This window comes from Oxyura jamaicensis (genome assembly GCF_011077185.1).
Source record: "Oxyura jamaicensis isolate SHBP4307 breed ruddy duck chromosome 6 unlocalized genomic scaffold, BPBGC_Ojam_1.0 oxy6_random_OJ106710, whole genome shotgun sequence".
Classification (NCBI taxonomy): domain Eukaryota; kingdom Metazoa; phylum Chordata; class Aves; order Anseriformes; family Anatidae; genus Oxyura; species Oxyura jamaicensis.
The window spans coordinates 1-22612 of NW_023304047.1; the positions used below are offsets into that span (position 1 = coordinate 1).

The 22612-nt window shown below is 39.3% G+C and overlaps 1 protein-coding gene and 2 non-coding genes across 6 annotated transcripts; all 3 read left to right on the forward strand.

Moving 5' to 3' along the window:
* Positions 1 to 445: 445 nt before the first annotated feature.
* On the forward strand, positions 446 to 22612 carry LOC118157582 (eukaryotic translation initiation factor 3 subunit A-like). Of its 4 annotated transcripts, none has more exons than XM_035311980.1 (18): positions 446 to 675; positions 1672 to 1843; positions 2869 to 2973; positions 3768 to 3866; positions 4425 to 4541; positions 4858 to 5043; positions 7692 to 8039; positions 8592 to 8696; positions 9573 to 9686; positions 9968 to 10090; positions 10968 to 11121; positions 11957 to 12141; positions 13720 to 13811; positions 17070 to 17741; positions 17772 to 17887; positions 19241 to 19415; positions 19781 to 19950; positions 21335 to 22612. In XM_035311980.1, exons 1-18 carry the CDS (start codon positions 539 to 541, stop codon positions 21574 to 21576), a joined length of 3312 nt encoding a protein of 1103 aa, XP_035167871.1. In that variant the 5' UTR covers positions 446 to 538; the 3' UTR covers positions 21577 to 22612. The 4 variants fall into 4 exon arrangements, with proteins under 4 accessions (XP_035167871.1, XP_035167870.1, XP_035167872.1 ...); XM_035311979.1 differs by having other exon boundaries at positions 17070 to 17351; positions 17382 to 17887; XM_035311981.1 differs by having other exon boundaries at positions 17070 to 17300; positions 17421 to 17887.
* Positions 3464 to 3587, forward strand: LOC118157586. Its single transcript, XR_004746684.1, has one exon. It is a non-coding gene; the product is annotated as a small nucleolar RNA SNORA19 (small nucleolar RNA).
* On the forward strand, positions 4208 to 4340 carry LOC118157585. Its single transcript, XR_004746683.1, has one exon. It is a non-coding gene; the product is annotated as a small nucleolar RNA SNORA19 (small nucleolar RNA).

A 22612-nucleotide genomic window follows, 5' to 3' on the forward strand; every position in this document is an offset into this window, starting at 1 on the left:
AGTTTTTTTTATTGGTTTGTAGATTGAAAATCTGATTTTTTTTTTTTAAATTAAATAACCTTTAATTCCCAATTTGTAGCAGATAAGAGGGGTTTAAAGGGTTTGCAGTACATCCAAATAATTTCTTTATTAAGAAAGAAGTCTTTAATTACATGTAGCTGGCAGAACTGGAGATCACAGCTTTCAGTGGTATTAAATAAAGGTAGTCTTTGTGGAATTACAGAATGACTTGGATTGGAAGGGACCTTGAAGACCACCCAGTTCCAACCCTTATCATAACACCCACTAGATCAGGTTATCCAGGCCCCCCCCAGCCTGGCCTTGAACACCTCTAGGGATGGAGCATCCACAACGTGTGACTTATTGGTCATAGTTTTATAGTCTTTAGTGAATTTTAATTTTTTTTCCCTTTTTGTGGGGTTGCAAAAACTTTCTAAAAGTAGTGTGTGTTTTTTTTTTTTTTTAGGAAGCTTTCAAAGCAGTGGAGGATATTCATGGGCTATTTGCCTTGTCTAAGAAACCACCCAAACCACAGCTGATGGCAAATTACTATCACAAAGTGTCAACTGTCTTCTGGAAATCAGGAAACGCTCTTTTTCATGCATCCACACTTCACCGACTGTATCACTTGTCGAGAGAAATGCGAAAGAATCTCACGCAAGAGGAGATGCAGAGGTGGGCAAAGATATTTAATGTGATTTTTGATTCTGTTTCTAACCTTGTATGTTCAAAAATAAGCTAAGTTGTACCCCCAAAAGAAGCAGATCATATGTATGGCTATGAGCAGCTTTGCCTGAAGTGGCCAGTACTAATTGCCCCCCCCAAAAATAGAGAAAGGTATTTTACAAAGCTACAGTGTAAGTAATGTGAACATCGGGATCACCTTATTTAAGCTTCCATCTTTGTTACTGACAGGGAATCGAAGCAAGCTTAAGTATCTAGTTTTTGCTTTTGGTTTCTATTCTGTGTGGTGTTACCTATGCCAGTAATAGGGAAGTCTTGGGAAGTAAACTTTTGCTTAATATCTGCAAGTGTGTTTAGCCAAATGACCTTTATTTTTTTGGTGGTAAAGTATGGTATCTGGCAAGGGTTTTGAAGCATGCAGAAGCATTGGCTGCAATAAACTCTGAAACTCATTTACAGGTATTTATAGAATCAGAGCCTGGTGGAAATAAACATTGTAGGAATTCTTACATTCTTGTTCATCTGGTACTAAGGTCAACATTTAAATATTTAATGTTACTTGCATTGTAACATCAGAAGGCACCTCTAGCAATAATTTCTTAAAAAGCAATGCAATCGAAATGACTTGTATGGATTTGGAATAAAGTAAGCTTGGAAGGCTTGGAAAGGTGCTGCTTTCTGCTGTTTTCATTATTTTATACTATTTTGATATTTTACAGAGCTTAAATCTATTTTGTCTCTGTGTATATATACGTGTATAAGTAATGAAAGCATGTTATCAAAATCTTTCCTCTGATTACTGAAGAACACTGTGTACTGTATTTACTGCACAGTTGCCATCTTTTCTGTTATTGCTGTTTTTTTTTTTTTTTCCTGTTCTGCATTATGGATGCTGGGCATTCCTACTCTTGAACTGTCATGTATATGAAAATGAAGTAATTAGTATTCTCTTGGAGTTCATCTTTTGTGGTTATACTTTGTCAACAGGATGTCCACTCGAGTCCTTTTGGCCACTCTGTCAATTCCTATAACTCCTGAGAGAACTGATATCGCCCGCCTGCTGGATATGGATGGCATCATTGTTGAAAAACAGCGGCGTCTGGCCACCCTGCTAGGTCTTCAGGCCCCGCCAACACGTGGCAGTCTTATTAATGATATGGTAGGTGGCGGTGTTTAGATCAGATCTCTTAAACTCAGAGTCTTATTTTTGGACTTTTTTTTTTGTTCTAGAAGCACTGCATCTAGTTAAGGGATGGCAGTTTCAAAATTGAAATGGTTTTGTGGTTAATGGTTAACTGTAACTTACATTATAGCATGTTATAGTTGAAAATTCAGGTTCACAGGAAGGACTGTTTGGAAATGGTGATAATGAGAGGCCCAAATCCTTCTGTGCAGTACAGAGTAGTCTTTGGTGTTGTCCTGTATGTCACCCAAGCAACTAATGGCTTGCTTTTCAAACCCTGAGGGGTCTTAAAAGTGTTGTGAACCCCAACTTTTTTTTTTTTTTTTTTAATCCCTTTAAATAGAAGCCTATTTGTTTATTAAATGTAGTTCCAATAAGCTTGGGGCAGATAAAGAGTGGAGCATAAGGACTCTAGCTTATTATGATAACATCCTTTTGCTTCATTAGAAGAGAGGCCAGATTTATCTGTCTTCAGACCCTTCTGGGGTATTCACAAACAAATTAGGCATTCAGTCATAGATCTTTTCAGAGGATGCTTGAATTTCTTCCTTTCATTTGCATACATAACTTAAATTCAAGGTTTGTTTTACTGCTTATATTGATTTTTCTTCTGGAACTTCTCCAGTTTGCCTTAAAAACACAATTTAAAATGTCTGTTTTTTTACTTATGAACTGAGACATACAGTTTTTAGTTTGGATGCGAGCCTATGTCTGTGTAGTGGGACTGTAGGTCTCTAATATGTTGATGGTGGCACTTCAGTCTAAATAATTACTTTGCTGCTATGTTTTTTGTCTAGTTTCCCATTGTTAAATATGGTTAGATGGTATAGTGTACAGTTATTGTCACTGTAATTAGAAATGTTTTAATTTAAAAAAAATCAACTGTATTAAGAGGTACGTGTAATGCCTATTCAACTTCTGAAATACGAAATTCTTAAGATGTAACTATTTGTTGTATTTATTTTGAGATCTTTGTGTTTTGTTGTTGTTGTTGACGGTAGGTGAGGTTCAACGTAGTGCAGTATGTTGTTCCCGAAGTGAAGGAACTTTATAATTGGCTTGAAGTTGACTTTCACCCGCTCAAGTTATGTAGCCGTGTCAGCAAGGTAAGTTTTGTAGCTGTGTACATAGCAATTGGTCTTGGCTAACAGTCTGTTACTTAAATATCAATTTATGGTAAATATCAGCTAGCTTTTTCTGTTGCCAGAATTTTCAGTAGGAGGCTTTGTTCGGTCAAATTCCATTAAAATTGTAAGTGTATAGTGGCTGATATATGTAGCACACTAGCTTATTGAAGTAGCATAAAAATTCATTCAGACCTCTAGGGTGCTCTGTAAGGGCACAGAATTTTGGAAATATATCTGAAGGTCTTGAGAGTGGAAATGCTACTGAGTTAAATTTTACTTAAATATGAAGGAATGAGACAACTGTGCAGGTGTGCATACAAGTGGCTTGTGTAGGAAGTGTAAAAAATATACCACAGACTTAGTATCTGAACTATAAAAACTATACCCTGGTTTTTGCTACCTAAATCTAGTGTATTGGGAATTACATGAGATCTTGTTGACTGTGTTAATGTAAATTCTGCAATTAACGAAGCACTTCACGTTCTTTTTCTTTGATAGTGGGAACAAAGATATTTGAAGTGCTAAAAAGAACTTGAAGGTAAATTAGCAGTGTGGTTAATGTTGCCAGTACTGTCAGTCACCTTCATACAAAAAGCGTTAGCTATCATAAAAAGATTCTGATAAAAAGATTGACTTTGGTAAAACAACCTAGTATCTGGACACAAATGGTTTCGTTTCATGAGCTGTAAAATGGGAGTTTTTAAGGCTTAGTACTTTAATGTTGAAGTGTTAAGTGTTGGTGCAGATTAGGTAACTTTTTAGAATTTTGATAGGTTCTGAACTGGGTGAAAGACCAAGCTGAAAAGGAACCTGAACTGCAGCTGTATGTTCCTCACCTGCAAAACAATACTATTCTTCGCCTTCTGCAACAGGTATGAATCAGGAAAATGTACGTTCCTAAGTGTGCGCGAGTTAGAAAACGCTTTGGAAGAACACTAAACTGGAAACTTCCATGCTGAACTAAATTTCTTCTGTCAATTAAAGACCACTAAATACTTTATATAACCCATATCTTCAGGTTTGTACATCATTTAGGTACAGCCAAAGTAACTGTACGTAATAGTGGTTGAGTACGGTGATGCTGTCCTTTGCCTAGATTTTCTTCATGACAGATCTATGAAGTTCTGTTTAAGGTAATTCGTTGTCTTCAAGCTTTTTGGAATAAGGTTTGGGTGTGTGTTTTTTTTTTTTTTTTGTCTAGGTGTTCTCTGAAATGCACATTTCATTGACCTGCTTTCATTATAAGTGATGAGCAGTGTTATTTCTGGTGTGCTAAAGAAATCCGTAAAGGCTAATTAGCAGCATAGCTGTGTGTAGCTACTGCTGCCAGTCTCCTTTATACAAAGAAGCCATGGGGGATGGCTTTTAATCTTAGGTTACATTTGAATACAGTACTGAAAGAAAATCCTAATGTTTCTTTTCATATATAGGTGGCCCAGATCTATCAAAGCATTGAATTTTCTCGTCTGGCTACCCTGGTTCCTTTTGTAGATGCTTTCCAGCTGGAACGTAGTATTGTCGATGCAGCCAGACATTGTGACTTGCAGGTAAGTGCTGTCAGAGCACTTCAGTGAAGTGGTGAGTGGATTCATGGGTATTACGGTGAATGAAAACTAGCTGGTAGACATCCAGCACAAAGAAGATAGTGATTTTTAAAAAATAAAACATGGAAATTAAGCAAAATTATATTCAGTACTATTTTTCTTCTACTGATTTGGCATTTCCCTTAGTTTGAGAAACATTTTTTAAATTTCTGCTTTGTTGACCTCCACTGGTCATAGGCAGAGCAACAGAGAAAGCATTTAAAAGCAATAAATAATACAGTCATATTTTATTTTTCACACTTTGTTTTTTTTTGCAAAGGTTCGCCTTGACCATACTACCCGGACACTGAGCTTTGGCTCGGATTTGAATTACTGTACTAGAGAAGATGCTCCACTGGGCCCTCAGCTACAAAGCATGCCTTCTGAGCAAATTAGAAACCAATTGACTGCGATGTCCTCAGCTCTGGCTAAGGCTCTTGCAGTTATTAAGCCTCCTCACTTGCTGGTAAGTAATCCTAAATGTTCTGAAAACATTGACGAATCCTGACATTCCCCCAAGTGTGTTGTGTGATGCTTACCAGTTGCCCTTATGCAGCCTTTTATTAGTTTTGGCTCGTCTGATCTGCTGCTAATTCCAGTAATCTGCTTTCTCTGCAGTGGTAATGATATTTTAACTGTTGTCCCCTCTCAAATACTTTATCCTTGAGGTTAATATATACAAATGCAGTATGCCATGAATTCATTTGTTAATGATCAGATATCCTTCTGCATCTGTTGCATAACTGTTCTAATTAAAGTTTTCTGCTGTAGCAAGATAAATTTGTTTTGAAGTTGAGAGATCATACATGAATATTACACCAAGAAGTTGCTTGGTTTGCCTTTCCCTGACATAGGAAAGGCACTGAGCTATCTAATGATTAATTTAATGGGACATTGCAAGGATCTGAGTAGAAAAGTTGGTGCTTCGGTATATTTGCTTATTTTCAGAAGTGTGCTGCCCCCTTTTCAGAGCATTGTGATAATGATCTCTGATGCAGTTTGTCAATAATGAGCTCCATTTAATACATTGTGCATTAAGTAGAAATGTAAACTAAGAGCTTGACACTTTTTAATAATTTATTTTCATGAATGTGCGCTCTCACGTTAGAAGTCTCTATTTTTTTGACATTTTTTTTTCTTCTAGAAGTGTTTTTATGCTTCTGAAGAGCAAAGAACGGTTCCTAAATGCACCCAGCTAGTTAGTATTTGGTCATAACTAAAATAATGTCAAAATGTACACAAGAGGCATGAATTTAAATTGTTGGTTTTGCATATCAAGTTTAGAATATACCATGTAATAACTTAGCTATAGCTGGGTCTACAGAGCTACGGCTTGTTTAAAATTTTGCATGTGTTTTTGAAAATCCAGAGCCTGCTGTCTGTTATCTTTCTGGAGAAACTCGCATTTTAAAGAACCTGTAATGTGACTTCATAGTGGAATCTAAAAAAATGAACCAAAGATCCCACACCTGAAGAACTGACTTGTCTTTCTCTCTCATTGGGGCTGTTGGACTCAAGGTCGGACTCACTGATGAGCTCACATTTCAGGTTCTGCAGAGCCCTGTAGGAGCGACGTGTAAGTCACACTGGGATTGCCAGCGTGCTTTGGTTGTGGCAAGTTTAAACCTTCACTTGTCCTAAAAGAGCAGGTGAAATTTCTTTCCTTTGCTACATGCTCATGAAAGAAAGATTGTTTAGCAAATGTAGAAAACATTTTTTCCTTATCGGAAAAAAGACAGCAAGCTGTCCATATTGGATGCTCTATCCAAGTTGGAAATAGTAAGTTATATTCCTAAAATATAAGCACACAAAGTAGGACTGTATCAAGACACCAAATACTAGCTTGCTTGTGTTAGCTTAAACGCATGTTAGCTGTTTTGTAGTGTTTAAGATCAGAATATTTTCATGTAGGTTTTCCCCTAAAAAGAGTTTTATTCAGATGAATTGTTGGTTTAAATAAAATACAAATAAAGCATATTTTATCCTTAATAGATAGAAATGACAAGTAGTCTTCTACCTGACACGTCAGGTAGCTGAATAAGACAGACTTGATCATGTGATTGATACTAGCATAATTACTAGTATTAAATATTGATCTATGGGATTGCAGAAGCTTTAGAACAAATGGATATCTTTGTTCTTCACTATTCAAATAAAAACGTGACTTTTCAAATGGATAAAAACTCAATTTCTGTCAAATTTATAAAAATTTACAAAGTCATTAATTTCATATGAAGCTTTTTATTTTTGTGTTTCTGGCACCCTCATTTATCTTTAAGTGCTTGCAGATCTGCAACAACTTAGGGATGTTGGGTTTTTTTTGTGTAATGCCCTGGAAGGGGCAGATTACTAAAAATACCTCTGAGCTAACTCACATTTCACGAACAGCACAACTGAGTGCTTGCTGTGAGCTGATGAGGCTGCAGTGTTTGCTGGAGTGGTTAAAACAGGCAGCACCCTCAGCTAGCGCAGTTAGACCTTGCCAAGTGCAGAGTGTGAATCTCTACAAAGAGCTTATAGACAGCTCAGGAGCAGAATAGTGGGGTGGTCAGAAGGAAGCTTAAAGAATGGTCTATATGCAATCAAGTGCTTTTCATAATTCAGTTAAAATGGCTCTAAAACAAAACCTAAACACATTAACAACAAAGGAGTTTATGGTGGTTGATGATCTGAAGGGTATCATCCAACAAAATGATCCCGTTTCTATGAAATACGCTACATGTAGTGCTCTATATTACATATGTAGAGAGAAATGAGGTAGGTCAGGTCCCCCCTCCTTTGTCAAGTATAGAGTCTTACCTGTCGCTAGCATATATATGTGCAGTATTTCTGAACTAACTGTGAAAATACCACACCTAAAACAGGTACTGCAGAACATTGTCTGATACAGACAGCTTCTGACTCCATTTGCACGTGGTTCTGTTGAGTTGACTCTACCTCATATGCCGTGTGGAGGACTGATTAGATTTGCCCTTACAGTCACATTTCCATGCAGTTGGCAAGTTTGGGGAATAAAATTAATTTTGAGATTTCTTTGAGAAGCATTTGCTATGCTTTCTGCCCTTTTAAAGAGATGCTACATTCATCATTGTCTTATTCATAATTCAAATTCAGCAAGAGAAGGAAGAGCAGCATCAGCTGGCAGTCACTGCCTTCTTAAAGAATTCAAGGAAGGAGCATCAGCGTATTCTTGCACGTCGTCAAACTATAGAGGAAAGGAAAGAGCGTCTTGAAAGTTTAAACATTCAGCGCGAAAAAGAAGAACTGGAACAGCGTGAAGCAGAATTACAAAAAGTCCGGAAAGCTGAGGAAGAGAGACTGCGCCAGGAGGCAAAGGAGAGAGAAAAGGAACGAATCCTGCAAGAACATGAGCAAATCAAAAAGAAGACTGTTCGGGAGCGCTTGGAGCAGATTAAGAAGACTGAACTGGGAGCTAAAGCATTTAAAGATATTGATATTGAGGTAGGCAACTTATTGAAGTATTGAGTAATTTTTTTCTTTTTTTTTTGCTAGGCTGCTTGAATGTCATGGTTTTTACCAGTTTAATACTGTAATTGGTCTTAGAAACAGTCACCTAGAATTAAGAATGACAGTTTGGCGTTTAAATATTTAAGTTGCTCAACAGTGTAATAAGTTGAGCCTTAATACTGGATTTGCATGGGATCTATTTTACCTGGAGGAATGAAATCCAGCTGTTTTTATTCCTCCTTCCCTCTCCCCCTCCCTGTTGTTGAAGCAATATCTTATATATGAAAGAGACCTTCAGATCCCGTTTTGTTGTGCCTGGACTTTGTCTCAATTAAAAATCAGGATACAAATGCTTTGCAGAGCTTTAAATATGAAATAAAAGTTACCCAGAAGAGAGGAAAAGAGACTGAGTATGCTTCTGATGCATTTTTTTTTTTTTTTTTTTAAGTTATGGGGAAAACTGCAGAAGCTTAAATAAATAACTAAATCTGCACTTGGACAAAAATGTTTGCTTTATTTTGTATTGATAACTTTACTTGGCTGTAGGATCTTGAAGAATTGGATCCTGACTTCATTATGGCGAAACAAGTTGAACAGCTGGAGAAAGAAAAGAAGGAACTCCAGGAACGTCTGAAGAATCAGGAGAAAAAGGTACGAACTACTAAGGCTACAAAGCTGTGCAGGCAACATTTTAGTCCCACAACCACAACATTTAGTGGTTGTGAACTTGAGTGTATGTATTAACATTTTGAATACCATTTTTTAAATATACGAAGCTAAAAAATTAAAAGCAACTGTGTTTCTAGGATTGATGCACAAATTTGTCACGTTTATTGGAGTTGATTAGAAACTGGGCCCTTAAGTTGTGTGTGAACTGGGTTGTATTTGGGAAAACTTGTAATTGAAAAGTCTTCAGAGAAGATGAAATGCCAGGAGAAAGTAAGGCCATTAGAGGAGCTAAATTAATTATTGTATTATTCCTTACTGAAGCAGAAGAATATCCCTTGATAGAGTCCTAGCTTGCAGAAGAGGATCTGCCTGTAACTTGTGTAATTGTAAGTGTGAGGAATGTCCTGCCAGAGTAAATAAAAATATACAACCTGTGCAAGGTGAAACTACATGGGCCCAGGGCTTCTACATGTTTTCAGGAAAGAACCAGAGGTTATATGATGCTGGTGGTAATTAAGTTCACTGGAAACTGATTTGATGCTAGAAAGTTGTGAATGTGATGCCAGTTAATTCATTGTGAGGGGGAGCTGAAAATTCGCGACGCTGAGAGACTACTAGGAGGAGTATGGTACATATGCCTGCTTCTTCTGCATCCTTTCCTAGGAAGGCACTTAGGTGCCAGTGCTTGAGCCAGGTGTTGAGTTAGATGCAGCTCTGAGCTGGTCCTGTGTTGTTATGTAACAAAGAAAGATATATTGGAGGAATTTCCAGATACTGTTTTTTTTAAGGAGATGTTGATGATTGTGTTCCACATTTCTTTGCATTATGACATTCTAAAGGTATGTTATCTTTATTTAGATTGACTATTTTGAAAGGGCAAAGCGCTTAGAAGAAATTCCTTTAATAAAGACTGCCTATGAGGAACAAAGAGTACGTGATATGGAGCTGTGGGAGCAACAGGAAGAGGAAAGGGTAAGAACTTTTATTCAGGTGATAAAAATCTGTTAGCTGTAAATGAAAAGTAGAAGTTTGGCACTGTCTTTTTCCTGGCTCAACCCTAGAGAAGAAGGGAAAAGAAGTTGGTATGAAAAATTAAGTGTTAGTTTTCCGATTTTATTGTGCCAGTGGGCAGCAGCCTCTTTTGGCTTGGGTCTAAAAGAGGAAAAGATCATTTGAGTAGTGACTTGAGGTAGACTGAATGCAAATATCTGAAGTAAAATCTTACTATATAACTTTTTATTATCTATTTTTAGATCACCACTTTGCAGTTGGAGCGTGAGAAAGCCCTTGAGCATAAGAACAGACTCTCAAGGATGTTGGAGGATAGAGATTTATTTGAAGCCAGGCTCAAAGCCTCGCGACGAACAGTTTATGAGGTACGTGGCAAATGATATTGTAATAAAATGTTGCTCTGAAGTGAGGAACTCAACTTGTGGCCCAGTGATTTTTAATGAAAATTACAAACAAATCAGAATCTACAATGGCTCAGAATTATAAAACAACTTACAGCTTTAGCTATATTCTTGCACCCATTCCTAGGTATTACTGGCGATTTTTGAAACAGCTTATGTGGAAAATGAGTATCTAAAAGATAGTTTTTTTAAAAAAAACACAGTTATTAAGAGATTATTGGGTACCATATGAGCAGCCAGCTCTATCTGTAGAAGTCCTTGGACTTACCATGGTGGTGGCATACTTTAATAATGAAGCTGAGAAATGCATAGAAATTTCTTGCCTGGTTTTTATCTTTTTCTTTGAATTTGGAAGTTATTTTGATAGTCCAAGTATTTGGTACTTGAAGTTACATTTTATGTTTGCAAAATTTAGTAAATGAGACCAAGAGGGTAGGGAAAGAACAAGGCCTTTGTTTCTTGCTCTGCCTTTTGAAAAGTCTGTTTTCTGAGACAGTAGCTTTGATTATTCGGCTGTGTTGCAGTAAGAACTGATTGGAAGAAAAAAGCTGTGTATAAGTAACTGTATATGATGCTCTGCTATAGGTAACTTACTGAGGTCAGTAACCAGGTCATGTATTTACTTTCCTTAAAAATGCAAATAGATGACTGAAGTTGTACATGCTCTGTCTTACAAGTAGGAGTACATTCCATTATATCACATTTGCTGCAGAAGAAGCTTAAAATGGTAAACAGAAATACGTTGCAGTTAGTTTATTTTTCTCTGCAACTTTATTGTGTAATTGTCCACCTCTTAAACATTACAGTTCTGGTGGTTTCATGTGTGTTCTTTGTATTTCAGGATAAACTCAAACAGTTCCAGGAAAGGCTAGCAGAAGAGAGGCGTAATCGTTTGGAGGAACGCAAGAAACAACGTAAAGAAGAAAGACGCATTACTTATTACAGAGAAAAGGAGGAAGAAGAGCAAAGATTACGAGAAGAACAACTGCTTAAAGGTATGATCAAGGATATTATTCTCTTTTCTGTTTCCACAGTACTGAAGGAAGTCTTCTACTCTTCAGTCAGTGGTAAAGGCTCTGTTGCTATTAGTTACTTTACCTTTGCATTTTACCTAGTACACCTTCTGAATGCATGCATGTACAGCATAGAGATGAAGGCAGAGCTTCACAGGGGAAAGGAAAAATGAAAGCAAATGAGTGCTTCCTGCCCTCACATTCCCTCAGACATAAATAAAGGAGGAGATAAAGTAAGAGGGAGGCTAATGAAAAATCAAGTTTTTGGTTTTACTCATTTAACTTGCGTTCTGATCCCTTCTTTGCATACATCTGAAAGAGTAGAAGGGGAATATAAGATAATAAAAGATCAAGAACCCAAGACTTTGTAAACAACTCGCTTTGTGAACTGTTTTCTCTGGTAGCCCGTTTCAAAGCTTTCAGGAGAGATAAGTAACCTGAGGTAAATCTCTGTCCTACTTGTAAATTGGATTACAACTAAGATTTTTTCAGTGTGTGTTTGAATTCACGATCACAGAATATTTAAAAACAAATAAATAAATCCAGAGGTCCTGGATATCAAACTTAGGATCGTAGCAGCTGACTTTTTCTGTAACCTCTTCTAATTTAAGTGGCACGTTTGTGGTCTGTATGTCTAAGTAACACGTGGATATTGGAATGTTCTTCTTACTGTCCTATCTAGTAGCTATTGTTCAAGGTGTCAGGGTCATGAATGTATCAAGGGTTCTTTTCCTATTGCTTTGGAATTTGTAACCTTTCTTTGGATATAGCAAAGTAATGTAATTCATAATACATTCTTATTTTTCCAACTCTGCAGAGCGTGAGGAGAAGGAACGCATAGAGCGGGAGAAACGTGAGCAGGAACAGCGTGAATACCAAGAACGTGTCAAAAAACTGGAAGAACTAGAGAAGAAAAAACGTCAAAGAGAAATGGAGATAGAAGAAAGAGAGCGTCGTCGAGAAGAAGAACGAAGAGGTCTGGATGACCCATTTTCAAGAAAGGTGGGTAAATACTTGCAGGTGTGTTTTCTTGACTGATCCTTTTTCTCTAGATTATTTGGAAAACGTTGGCAACACTGTAAAATAAGAGGTTAAAATATGTGGTGGCACAAGTGACTAATAGTTAAATTATTAGCGTCCCTTTTAGCTCCTTATTGGGATCTGTAATCTGTAATAAAGCAAAGAAACTACCAAATCATCAGGTTGTTCAAAAACTAAATAAAGTCCTGATGAATGAATAAAGAGTTACACAATAAATTTTTTTTAAAAAAAAGCGACTTCCCTTTTACAAGTTAAAGTATTGGGGAATGTCATTATCCCAATCCAATGGGAGACAAAGAGAAAGTTATTTTGCAGATAAAATCTTTAATGATTTTAGAAATGGAAATGAGTACTATAAACCTTCTAAACTCCCACTTTTTTGATCCTTATCAATAAGAGACCTAGTTTTAAATTTCACCCACCATAGCCATTGTCCTTGTTCAATGAATGCCTCATTGAGTAGCACTGTGAAAACAAGCAAGCAGAGCTTGTAGAAATCGTTTTGATTGTTTACCCGATAGACTGTATTATCACTGGTATTTTTCCACAGAAGAGGTATTCTTAGCACTTGACTATATGGAAAAGCTGACTCAAGTTCTGAGAAAGATATCTGTACCATTTGAAAAATGCCACTCACAGTTTTGGAATTCTTTGTTCGCCCGTGTTTGTTGGGATCATTTACATAAGATTATTGAAAACATTGAGGTATATACTCAGAGTAGTGGATGTGAGATCTTGCCCTACTTGTGGTTTTCCCCGTATTGAAGCGTAAACTTTGGCAAATTAAAACATTTTTCAAAGAGCAGTAGCAAGCTGTAATACCCTGCTTTAAATGTGTGATTATTTGAAATCAGTTATTTTGTGTGGTTTACCTAACTTGCTGCTTATGGTGGAATTCAGGAATAAATATCCATTAGGAATACTTCAAATGGATTCTCTTTGTCCAGCAATGGGCAGAGATGCTCTTGTCTTAAATACATACATACATATATATGTATATATATAGCTCTGCCCTGTAAGCATTTGTGTGAATGCCTTGAGGTCCTGTGTTCAGTGCTATATAAACCCAGAATAAAACAGTCTCTGCTGCATGGAGCTTACAGTTTATTCAGTCACATTTTCTGATGTGATTAGAAAGCACAAAACAAAGTTTTTCTTAAATCATTTCTACAGCTGTAACACAGCAGGAAAGTGAAATTGTTATGTCTTTGTGTCATCAGCTGGTAGCTATGGCTCACTGAAGCTGTCATTCATAGACTTCTTCGTAAACTTTTAATGTATTAACTTAGCATGCATCCTACCCTGTTAGTAAAATGTGTGGCACAAAGGGATCTTAATGTTTTAAAACAGCCATAAACAACATAGTTCGTTAAGAACATGCTTTGGTTGCTCGACCTCCTGATAGTTTAGTATTCCCTACAGTGTAACAACGGAGTTTTTAATGGCGCAGCATGCCCTGAACGGTGTAACTTTATATGCTGAAAGTCTTTATTCTAATGTATACAAGAGGATGTTCCTAATTTTCTTTGATATATACAGGAATCTCGTTGGGGTGATAGAGGGGAGTCTGAAAGCTCCTGGAGAAGAGGTGGTGAGACGGAATCTGAATGGCGACGAGCTCCAGTGGAAAGGTAATTACTGGGCTCAGTCTGTGGGGGCTCCCTTTTGTTGGTACTACTAACGCTGCACTAACTGAATGCCTTTACAGTTCTGCAAGTTACCCTCTGATTGCTTTGTAAGAATCTCAGAATGGGAGGAGATTTTATCTTGGAACTGATTCAGATAACGCTCCTCCTTTATTTAGGTTAGATACATGGAGGCTGGCTGAAGGCCTTCTGCATCTGATAAACTTGCTTACTTGGTTTCTTTTTAAATTTAAAACGTTGCATCCCACTCAGACATTGGTGTCAGTTGTATAAGTACAGATCAGGGAAGGATAACAAACAGATGAAGAGTTCCTGGATGATGGAACTGTTTGAGATTTTTCCATTTAGAAAGCTGATAATAATATTTAAGACAGGTGAAAGTCAAAATTCAGCCACTGAAGTCACAGAATGGCTCACAGAACAAAAAATGTGTGCCATAAACTGAAACTAAGTTCTGAAAGACTGTGTTGAACAGAGAAGGTAAGAATATTCTGAAAGCACTTTGCACCTTTTTTTAGATGCTTGTTCACATCTTTGCTTTTTAGGTGTTTTGGATATATTCAGTGATAACGAAGACTGTTTATATGGTTTTAGAAGAAAAGGTCTTTAAAATTGGTTCATCCTTCTGCTCCACAACAGGATGACTTGTGCATAAACTATTTCTGATGATGCACGTCTATTTTTTTTAAAAGCCTGTGCTGATGAAAATACCACTGCTTGCTCTGATTGGCAGTATGTTTTATTGCTTAATTAGCCTTACAGATTAGATATTTATAAATGTCTAACCTTAATGTTCAGTGCAGCAATTTCAATCCATTACAGCTTACTCTGACTGCAGTGGAAGGAAACCAATTTGCTGTTTCCCTCTAGTAATTTCTTTTAACATATTGGAAGAGTATGATCTTCTGATAAACAAAATAGTGTTTCATTCTTTCTTTAAAAGCTGCGCTGCCCTTCTTGGTAGCAGTTCCCTTTTTCTCCAATCACAAAATCAAAAGTGGGATGAAACTCTCAGGTGAAGCATTTAACTACTTGCGTAAGTGTTTATTGCATCTGTTTATATGCTTCAGTGATACATTTTTTAAAAAACAGAACAATGCTGGTGACACATTCACTTTCCAATCACATATTCAGGTTTTTCTGAAGAAGTGTTACCTTTGTTATTACTCAGCTTCCGCCCAAATTGAGCTGAATGGCTGCTGAGGAGGAAAAATTAGGCATACTTTGGATTTCCTTTTGCCTTTTACTAAAATACTGAAAAGAATTTAAATCATCTCTATGGAATTTTAAGTAAAACAGAACGTTTCTCAGTTATTTCCTTTCTCCCAGCTTAGAAAGCTAACAAAAATAAATGGCAGTGCTCAGGCATAACTGCAGAAGGTGTTATTCTGCATTCTTTAGAAGCCCCTCATAGAACTTCAGTTGGAGCTTAGCAATAAAAGGAAAAAAGGCAGAGGCAGGGAATGAGATTTAATCTGCAGCTAAAAGTTGTTTGCAAAACTAGCACGCAGGTCCTGGCAGTTGTGGAGCAGCCAGCTGTCCTGTGCAGCTATCCCCAGAGCACTGCATTCCAGGTGATCGGCTCGTTTCAGTGCTCTCCGTCTTTTCCAAACCGTGACTCCAGTTACAAGCAAAACCGGATGACAGAAATACGGAAGAGGTCAGCAAGGACGGGCTGTCTCAGACAGCTAGCGGCTGTGTTGTGATACATAACACTGTCTCTTGGACAGCGCTGGCTTTTTCACAACTGGACTGGAAGTAGTGACTTTGATCCTTCAGTGTGCAAGAACAGTAGTTAGCTATAGGAAGCAAGAGGGGAAGATAAAACTACTGATCTTGCTGTGGTAGATACAAAGTTTTGTCAGGGAGAGAAGAAAGTCATTGCCAATATCAAAATATTACTAATACTGCAGCTGGGAAAGAAGATGTTAACATTTCCTATGTAGGAGTTAAAGTACTATGTAGGAGTTAATTAAAATCTGTTTTTTTTAGCAGAAAAAGTCATGGTATGGTGGTACCTTGTTTTCTCTCTAGAGCACAGAATATCGTTGCAGTGCTCTCAGGAACTGGGCATTTGTTGGAACAGGGAACTGGCAGCTAACGTAGATGTAATATATATGGAACTAACGGAGTCACTGAGAGGGGCAGGGCAGTGCTGCAGGCTGCCAGACCTCAGCACAGATCATTAGAGTTACCTCTTGTCTAGAAGCACGTAAGTATTTGCTGATAGCAGTATTAAGCCAAAGTAAATAGAAAAGGAGAGTTGACCTCATGCCTCTGCTATTTGTGGCTGAGTTAAGAGAAGCAACAAAAAAAAGTTAGAAACCTGTAACAGCGGTAGACACTCTGGTGCGAACTTTCCCAGCATGTTTCTGTCTAGTTTGGAGAAGCTGTTGGCATGCTCCCAGCTCCAGAAGATCTCTGCATGTAGCACTTCTAGAGGCTACTGAAACACGAGTTACAGATTGCATTGTACCAGTATCATTCCATTGTGTTCTTTGTATTAAGGCATCCCTGGTTGTTGTTTCTCTGAGATGTCTCCTATGCAGTATCGTGCAGGCAGGTTTCACATGTTCTGTGTTTTGCTTATCTGATGCTGTTTGGCTCAGTTTCAGTAAACTTTTCAAGTGGGAGTTGTGAAAGTTCCAAGCAGGAAAGGACGGGAGCTGAAATACGAACTCTAAAATTGTCACATGAGGGGAAAAATCTAAAAATGGAGGAGTCATTCCATTGGCAAATGATAGTTTAAAAATGATATTATCCGGGAACCACAGAATGGTTTGGGTTAGAAGGGACCTCAAAGGCCATCTTGTTCCAACCCCTGCCATGGGCAGGGACACCTCCCACAGCCCAGGCTGCCCAAAGCCCCACCCAGCCTGGCCTTGGGCACTGGGGGCAGCCTGTGCCAGTGCCTCACCAGCCTCAGAGTGAAAATCAGTAATAGTTTATGATTCTAAAATCGTTTTTTCTTTTAAATTAAAACTCTGAAACAACCTCGGTATGAATGAATTAAATATTTGTTCTTACGAACTTTATAAACATTTCTCTACATATCTGTTACTTCAAAATAATCCACAGGTTTTTTAGAGGAGAAAACTACCCATTTGAGTCTAAATGGAAATTAATACTGTCTTGTTTTTATCTCACAGCTCAGTAGTAGTTGTATCCTCCCTTATTCTTCCAAAACTTAAAAACATCTTCTAGATGTCACTTTCTACTTGCTTATTCCTTGTGATTTTGTAGAGACTGGCGTCGAGGAGAAGCAAGAGATGATGATAGACCTTTCCGGCGAGGGGATGACCTGCCCCGGCGGGCGGATGACCTGCCCCGACGAGGGGACGATCTGCCCCGGCGAAGTGCTGCAGAAGAGAAGGACCGTCCCTCGGTGGAACCGAGTGAGGACAGGCCACCTCGGCGCGAAGGGGATGAAGAGAGGCCACCTCGGCGCGAGGGGGAGGAGGACAGGCCGCCCAGGCGTGCCTTGGATGATGACAGACCGCCCAGACGTGCCTTGGATGATGACAGGCCGCCCAGACGTGCCTTGGATGATGACAGAGGGAGCTGGCGGGCTGCAGATGACGACAGGGGTCCCAGGCGCGGACTGGATGACGACAGGCCTCCCAGGCGTGCTCTGGACGATGACAGGCCGCCCAGGCGCGGGCTGGATGACGACAGGCCGCCGCGACGTGCTCTGGATGATGACAGGCCGCCCAGGCGTGGCCTGGATGATGACAGGGGCAGCTGGCGTGCTGCGGACGACGACAGAGGTCCCAGGCGCGGGCTGGATGACGACAGGCCGCCCAGGAGGGCACTGGATGACGACAGGCCGCCCAGGCGTGGGCTGGATGACGACAGAGGCAGCTGGCGGGCTGCGGATGATGACCGGGGTCCCAGGCGCGGGCTGGATGATGACAGGCCTCCCAGGCGCGGGCTGGATGACGACAGGGGGCCGTGGCGCAACGCCGATGACGACAGGCTATCCAGGAGAGATGATGACCGGGGGCCGTGGCGCAGCAGTGAAGATTCCAGGCCAGGTCCCTGGAGACCATTCGGGAAACCAGGTAAAATAACCTAATACGATAATCTTGCCTCCAAAGCACGTGTTAACCCAGCTGAGCGTGGAGGTGTCAGAGGGGAACCATCTCTGAAAATGTCTGCGCTGAAAATCGCACTAATATGAGCGCTCCTTTACTTGGTGTAATTAATCCTTTCCGTTTGGCTGAATTACGCAAACAAAGCACACACAGCAAAATGCAGCAGCGTTTATTGCTCGCCTCGAAGATATCTTAAGGTCACACAGTAACGCTGGTATTTACTGTATGCAAAAACAAAATACACAAGTTTAATGCTTTGATGGGAGAGAAATGATAGCACTAGATGAGCACGCCTTGGTCTCTTTCCCTACTCTGTCTGAAAGCAATGCACTAGGAAGGGCTTTGATGCATCATTCAGGTGGGTCTGGGTTTGGTAAGGTGGTTGTTTTTAGTGTACAAAACTATTCCTGTTCCTACCATTCCTTTTTTATTTTTTGCCTTTTTGTATACCTTTCTGAAAATCCCGCTGTGAGTAGCAGTTCAGACTAGCTGACCTTCTGAGGTCCCTCCTGACCTGCACTACTGGCCTGTTCTTGGATGATTTATTTCTAGTCCGAAGTCTTGCGGGTGGTGACTGCTACACCTCCTTCCTGATTCTGTTCAAAACCATTGATGATAGTTGAATGTTTGTGATTGATTTCCTGGTTCTTTTTTATTCAGACTTAAATATTTACAGCTGCCACATCAGCTCTCTAAAGCAGGCATTAATTCTGTAATTCAAGCTAGTAGCAAAATTAGCATAAGTCATGATATTTGCACTGCAATAGCTTTCTCCTTATTCCAATTTTTTTAAAGAAGGCTGTGTAATAAAGAACTCTTATTCATGAGTAAGTGAACAGCATTTCAGGGTGCGCTGTGTAGGCTCATAGTGAATGACAGCCATTTTAAAGCAGTGCTTTAAAGAGCAGCAAGTTCTTACAGATTTGTTTGCCTAAAATTTTCTCAGCTGTGGATTTTCGGGAAGGAGTCTGCAGTCCGAACCACCCCATTTCCTTCTTTCTCTACTTGCTTCGCACAAGACCTTTAGGGTGATGGCATTTTGCAGCCAGAAAACACGGGGCGTATTCAGCTCTGTGCTCAACTGACACAGGCAGTCCTGGTGTGAGGTATTTATTTCTGCCTTTAAATGAGGCAGTTTCTACACAGCTTTGTCAATGCTTCCTACTCAGAAGTGCACATTTCTGACAAGCATCTTGAGTAGGATGCTCAGGTGATCCAAACTTGAATCAGCAGTTTCTCTATGGGAAGTAAACGATTCTTTGCGTATAGACAGGGACCAGATGTCAGTCACTCACAGGTTCCTCTGACTGTTGCTTACAGGGGGATGGAGAGAGCGCGAAAAGGCTCGTGAGGACAGCTGGGGGCCTCCCCGAGACTCCAGGCCCCCTGGAGACCGTGAGTGGGACAGAGACAAGGACCGTGATGAAAACGAGAAGGACCGTGAATTCGACAGAGAGAGGGATTTTGATCGAGATGATCGTTTCAGGCGTCCCAGGTTTGACTCCTTTGTTTAAACACGTGTTGAATGTTTCTGTTTAAAAAAAAAAAAAGTGCCTTGCTGTTTAAGAAATAATGGGACATCACCTAGTGAGAAGAACAGTGGCTAGGTTGTATGAAATGAAGTGCGTTAAGGCAACAAATGGACAGTGGCATTCTGGGTTTTACTGCTTTCAAGTATCTTTCTCCCTCTGTACAACAGGACAATTTCATGTTAGGCTCCAGAAAAAGATAAAAGATTTTGGAAGTCAGTGTATTAAAAAGAGACCCCTGGGCCTGAAAATGTGTTGTAATTTATTATCACTTCTTTCTGCAGCAAAGGTAAAATGTTAACAGTTAGTCGTATGTTTTGAATGGCAACAGGGATGACGCTGGTTGGAGAAGAGGACCAGCTGAGGAAAACTCGAGCTGGAGGGATTCAAGTCGTCGTGAAGAATGGGACAGAGGTGGTCGTGACATGCGAGATCGCCGTGCTGATGACAGAGATCTACCCCCCAGAAGAGGACCACCACTCAGATCTGACCGCGAAGAACGTACGTTTGTTTTATTGTTCTAAAGGCTCACGTTTAATACAGGTCCTTCACGTTACTCTGGCAGTGCTAGGATGTGGCAAAATGGGAGTAAGTTTTATTTTCAGCCACTTTAAACTCTTGTTACTTAAAAAAGTAATGGAAAAGAAGCTTTATTGTTGAAAACTTTTCTGTGAATCTTAACGTTTCTTACTTCCTACTCGTTGCTATCATAGTAGCAGTTCGCACCTGCAGTAGAAGGATAAGAAAACTTCAGGTTTGCAGTTATCAGAGTAGCATTACATTAGGGGTGAATTAAATCCTTGTAGTTTAACTATCAAGATAAATGTCCCAGAAAACATTTCTGCCTCCTTCTCAAAACTGAGGAAAATATTTGCAAATAAGGCCTTGCGGGTTTCACACCATTAATGATATTTATTTTTGATGAATAACCTATTTTAATTATGTACATTAACCAGGTTTAATTATGTATGATAATTTATACTTTGCTGCCTGGAGGAAAAAAAAACAAAAAAGAAAAAAAAAGGAAGAAAAAGAAAAAAAACAGCAAAGACATCCAGCCTGAGATACCACATCTCCAATGCTGGACTTGTCCCGTTCAGAAGCTTGTTTGGTTTCCACCCTGAGTGTTGGTGCTCCGCGGACATGGGCGCTGTCATGCAGCCAATCTCAGAGAGCAAACTGGAGCACAACATGTCGTATGGGACTGCCAGCTGGTGGGTGGGCTCTCAGGGTGGAGATACTTATTTTAAAAAATATATCAAGAACTGTTTTGTTGATTGACTCTCTGGTTTGGTATTGACAGCTTTGTTCATACGTAGCTGGGTTAGAATTTTTAAATCCTTTTGGTGGAAATGAAGAATTCTTCATGTAGTGAAGAACGCTGAAGGCCATCGTCAGTGGGGTTGTGTAATCCAGTGTCATATCTACCTCTGATTTCAGTAGGCGGAACAGCAAGGTGCTGTCTCTGGAGACATTGAACACCTAAAGATTTCCACAACTGCTTTCAGTCAGGAATTTTCTATTTGCAGGGTTCACTCATTTCTAAGGAGATGCTTTTGTGCTTTTAATTCTGATAATATAAGGATGTATTTTTACATTAGAAAACCATGTCCATCAACAGAACATTCTTATTGCAGTTAGTGTTTTAAAGATGACACTTGAGTTGCTCACAGCAATCCTGAATCTGGAAAGAGGCTCGAGTAGTTCCTGGCTGTTACTTCACTATAAAATTAAGCTGTGCATTTGGCTGTCATCTTCATGTTAGCTCTTGGCAAGACTGAGAATCAGTAAATTGGACTGTCAGTGCTAGGCTTGCTTGTTTAAACTCTTGCAGGCTGCTGGTTGAATCTGACAAAGGTTGTTTTATTGTCTCTTGTACTTGCAGCAAGCTCATGGCGGCGTGCTGATGATAGGAGAGAAGAACGTGGGGAAGAACGTGAAGCAGTTCGGCGATCAGCTCCTGCTCCTGCTGCTCCTCCAGCTGCTGCTCCCCCAGCAGCACCAAAAGATCGAGAAAGAGATGGGGAGAAGGAGAAGGGCTCCTGGAAAACAGAAAAGGAGCGTGAGCACGCTCGTCGTACTAAAAATGAGACAGATGAAGAAGGGTGGACCACTGTACGACGTTAGGTGGATATCAAAACAGTTTAACCGATGTTTTAGCTTTGATTTGATTGAATCCACAGATTATATTTGTGCTTATAAACATTCTGAATTGGAATTCTTTAACAAATGTTTTGAGGTAACATGAAAGCATGAGCTTGAATTACTTACTCATATAGATTGATCATGCACAAAACTCACAGCAGAAGGTTGGAAATTGAATGCCAGGTTTTGAAATTTCAAATGATGCTTATTTCATGGATCATTTGTTGCTAAAATAAAAAGAAGCAAGCCCAAAAGCTGTCTTGAGTACTGCTTCTATCTTGCACCAAAACAAGCTGACCTTTTTATTTTTAGTCTTTCTTAATTCGGAATGGGGTATTATCATCACCAAACATGCGTATGAAACCACCTCTGTTCACACAGTGCAATTACTGAAAAAGCAGAGCTAGATCAATTGCCATAATTAGGAAAAAAAACAAAGGGGGGGGGATACAACCCCCCTCTTTTTACAATAGGGATCTTTGAGGGCAGGCAGTTTGAGAGTTGCATTTTATTACCTAAATTCAGTATGTTTAAATTGGAATTAAACACAATACACATGATGAGCATTAGCTACACTGGGATATTTTCTGTAGATTTACTTGAATACATTACATGAAGCCACGTTGCAGTCATTGTTCCAGTACTGTATACTGCTGCAGTGTACAACCACAGAACGTAAAGCTTCTACGATTTAAGTGTTTTGGTAAGCATATTGCGATGTATTTTCTGTTGCCAATAGCACAACTGCTTTTCCATTACTGGATAACTCATGCCTTTCAAGGATTTATAAATATTGTCATATTTAAAATGTGTGGTTTTGGAGAAGTTGTTGAATTTTTCCCCAATTCTTTGTCTTCAGGGTAAATTCTTTCCCTTTCAAAAAAAAGTGATTTGTAGTAATGGCTGTGTTGACTTCAATTTTGGGATGCAGATCAACAGTTACTGGTCATACTGAAGCCGGCACAGAACTTGCTGCTGTGTGTTTCTTCGATGATAAATAAACAACTTATGGAATTAG

Bases quoted from the DNA above. Each gene is read 5' to 3' on its own strand.
- LOC118157582 (XM_035311978.1), top strand. From the start codon at position 539: ATGGCAAATTACTATCACAAAGTGTCAACTGTCTTCTGGAAATCAGGA. The intron at 4,542-4,857 runs GTAAGTGCTGTC...TTTTTTGCAAAG, and splicing joins CCAGACATTGTGACTTGCAG to GTTCGCCTTGACCATACTAC. The intron at 8,697-9,572 runs GTACGAACTACT...ATCTTTATTTAG, and splicing joins TGAAGAATCAGGAGAAAAAG to ATTGACTATTTTGAAAGGGC.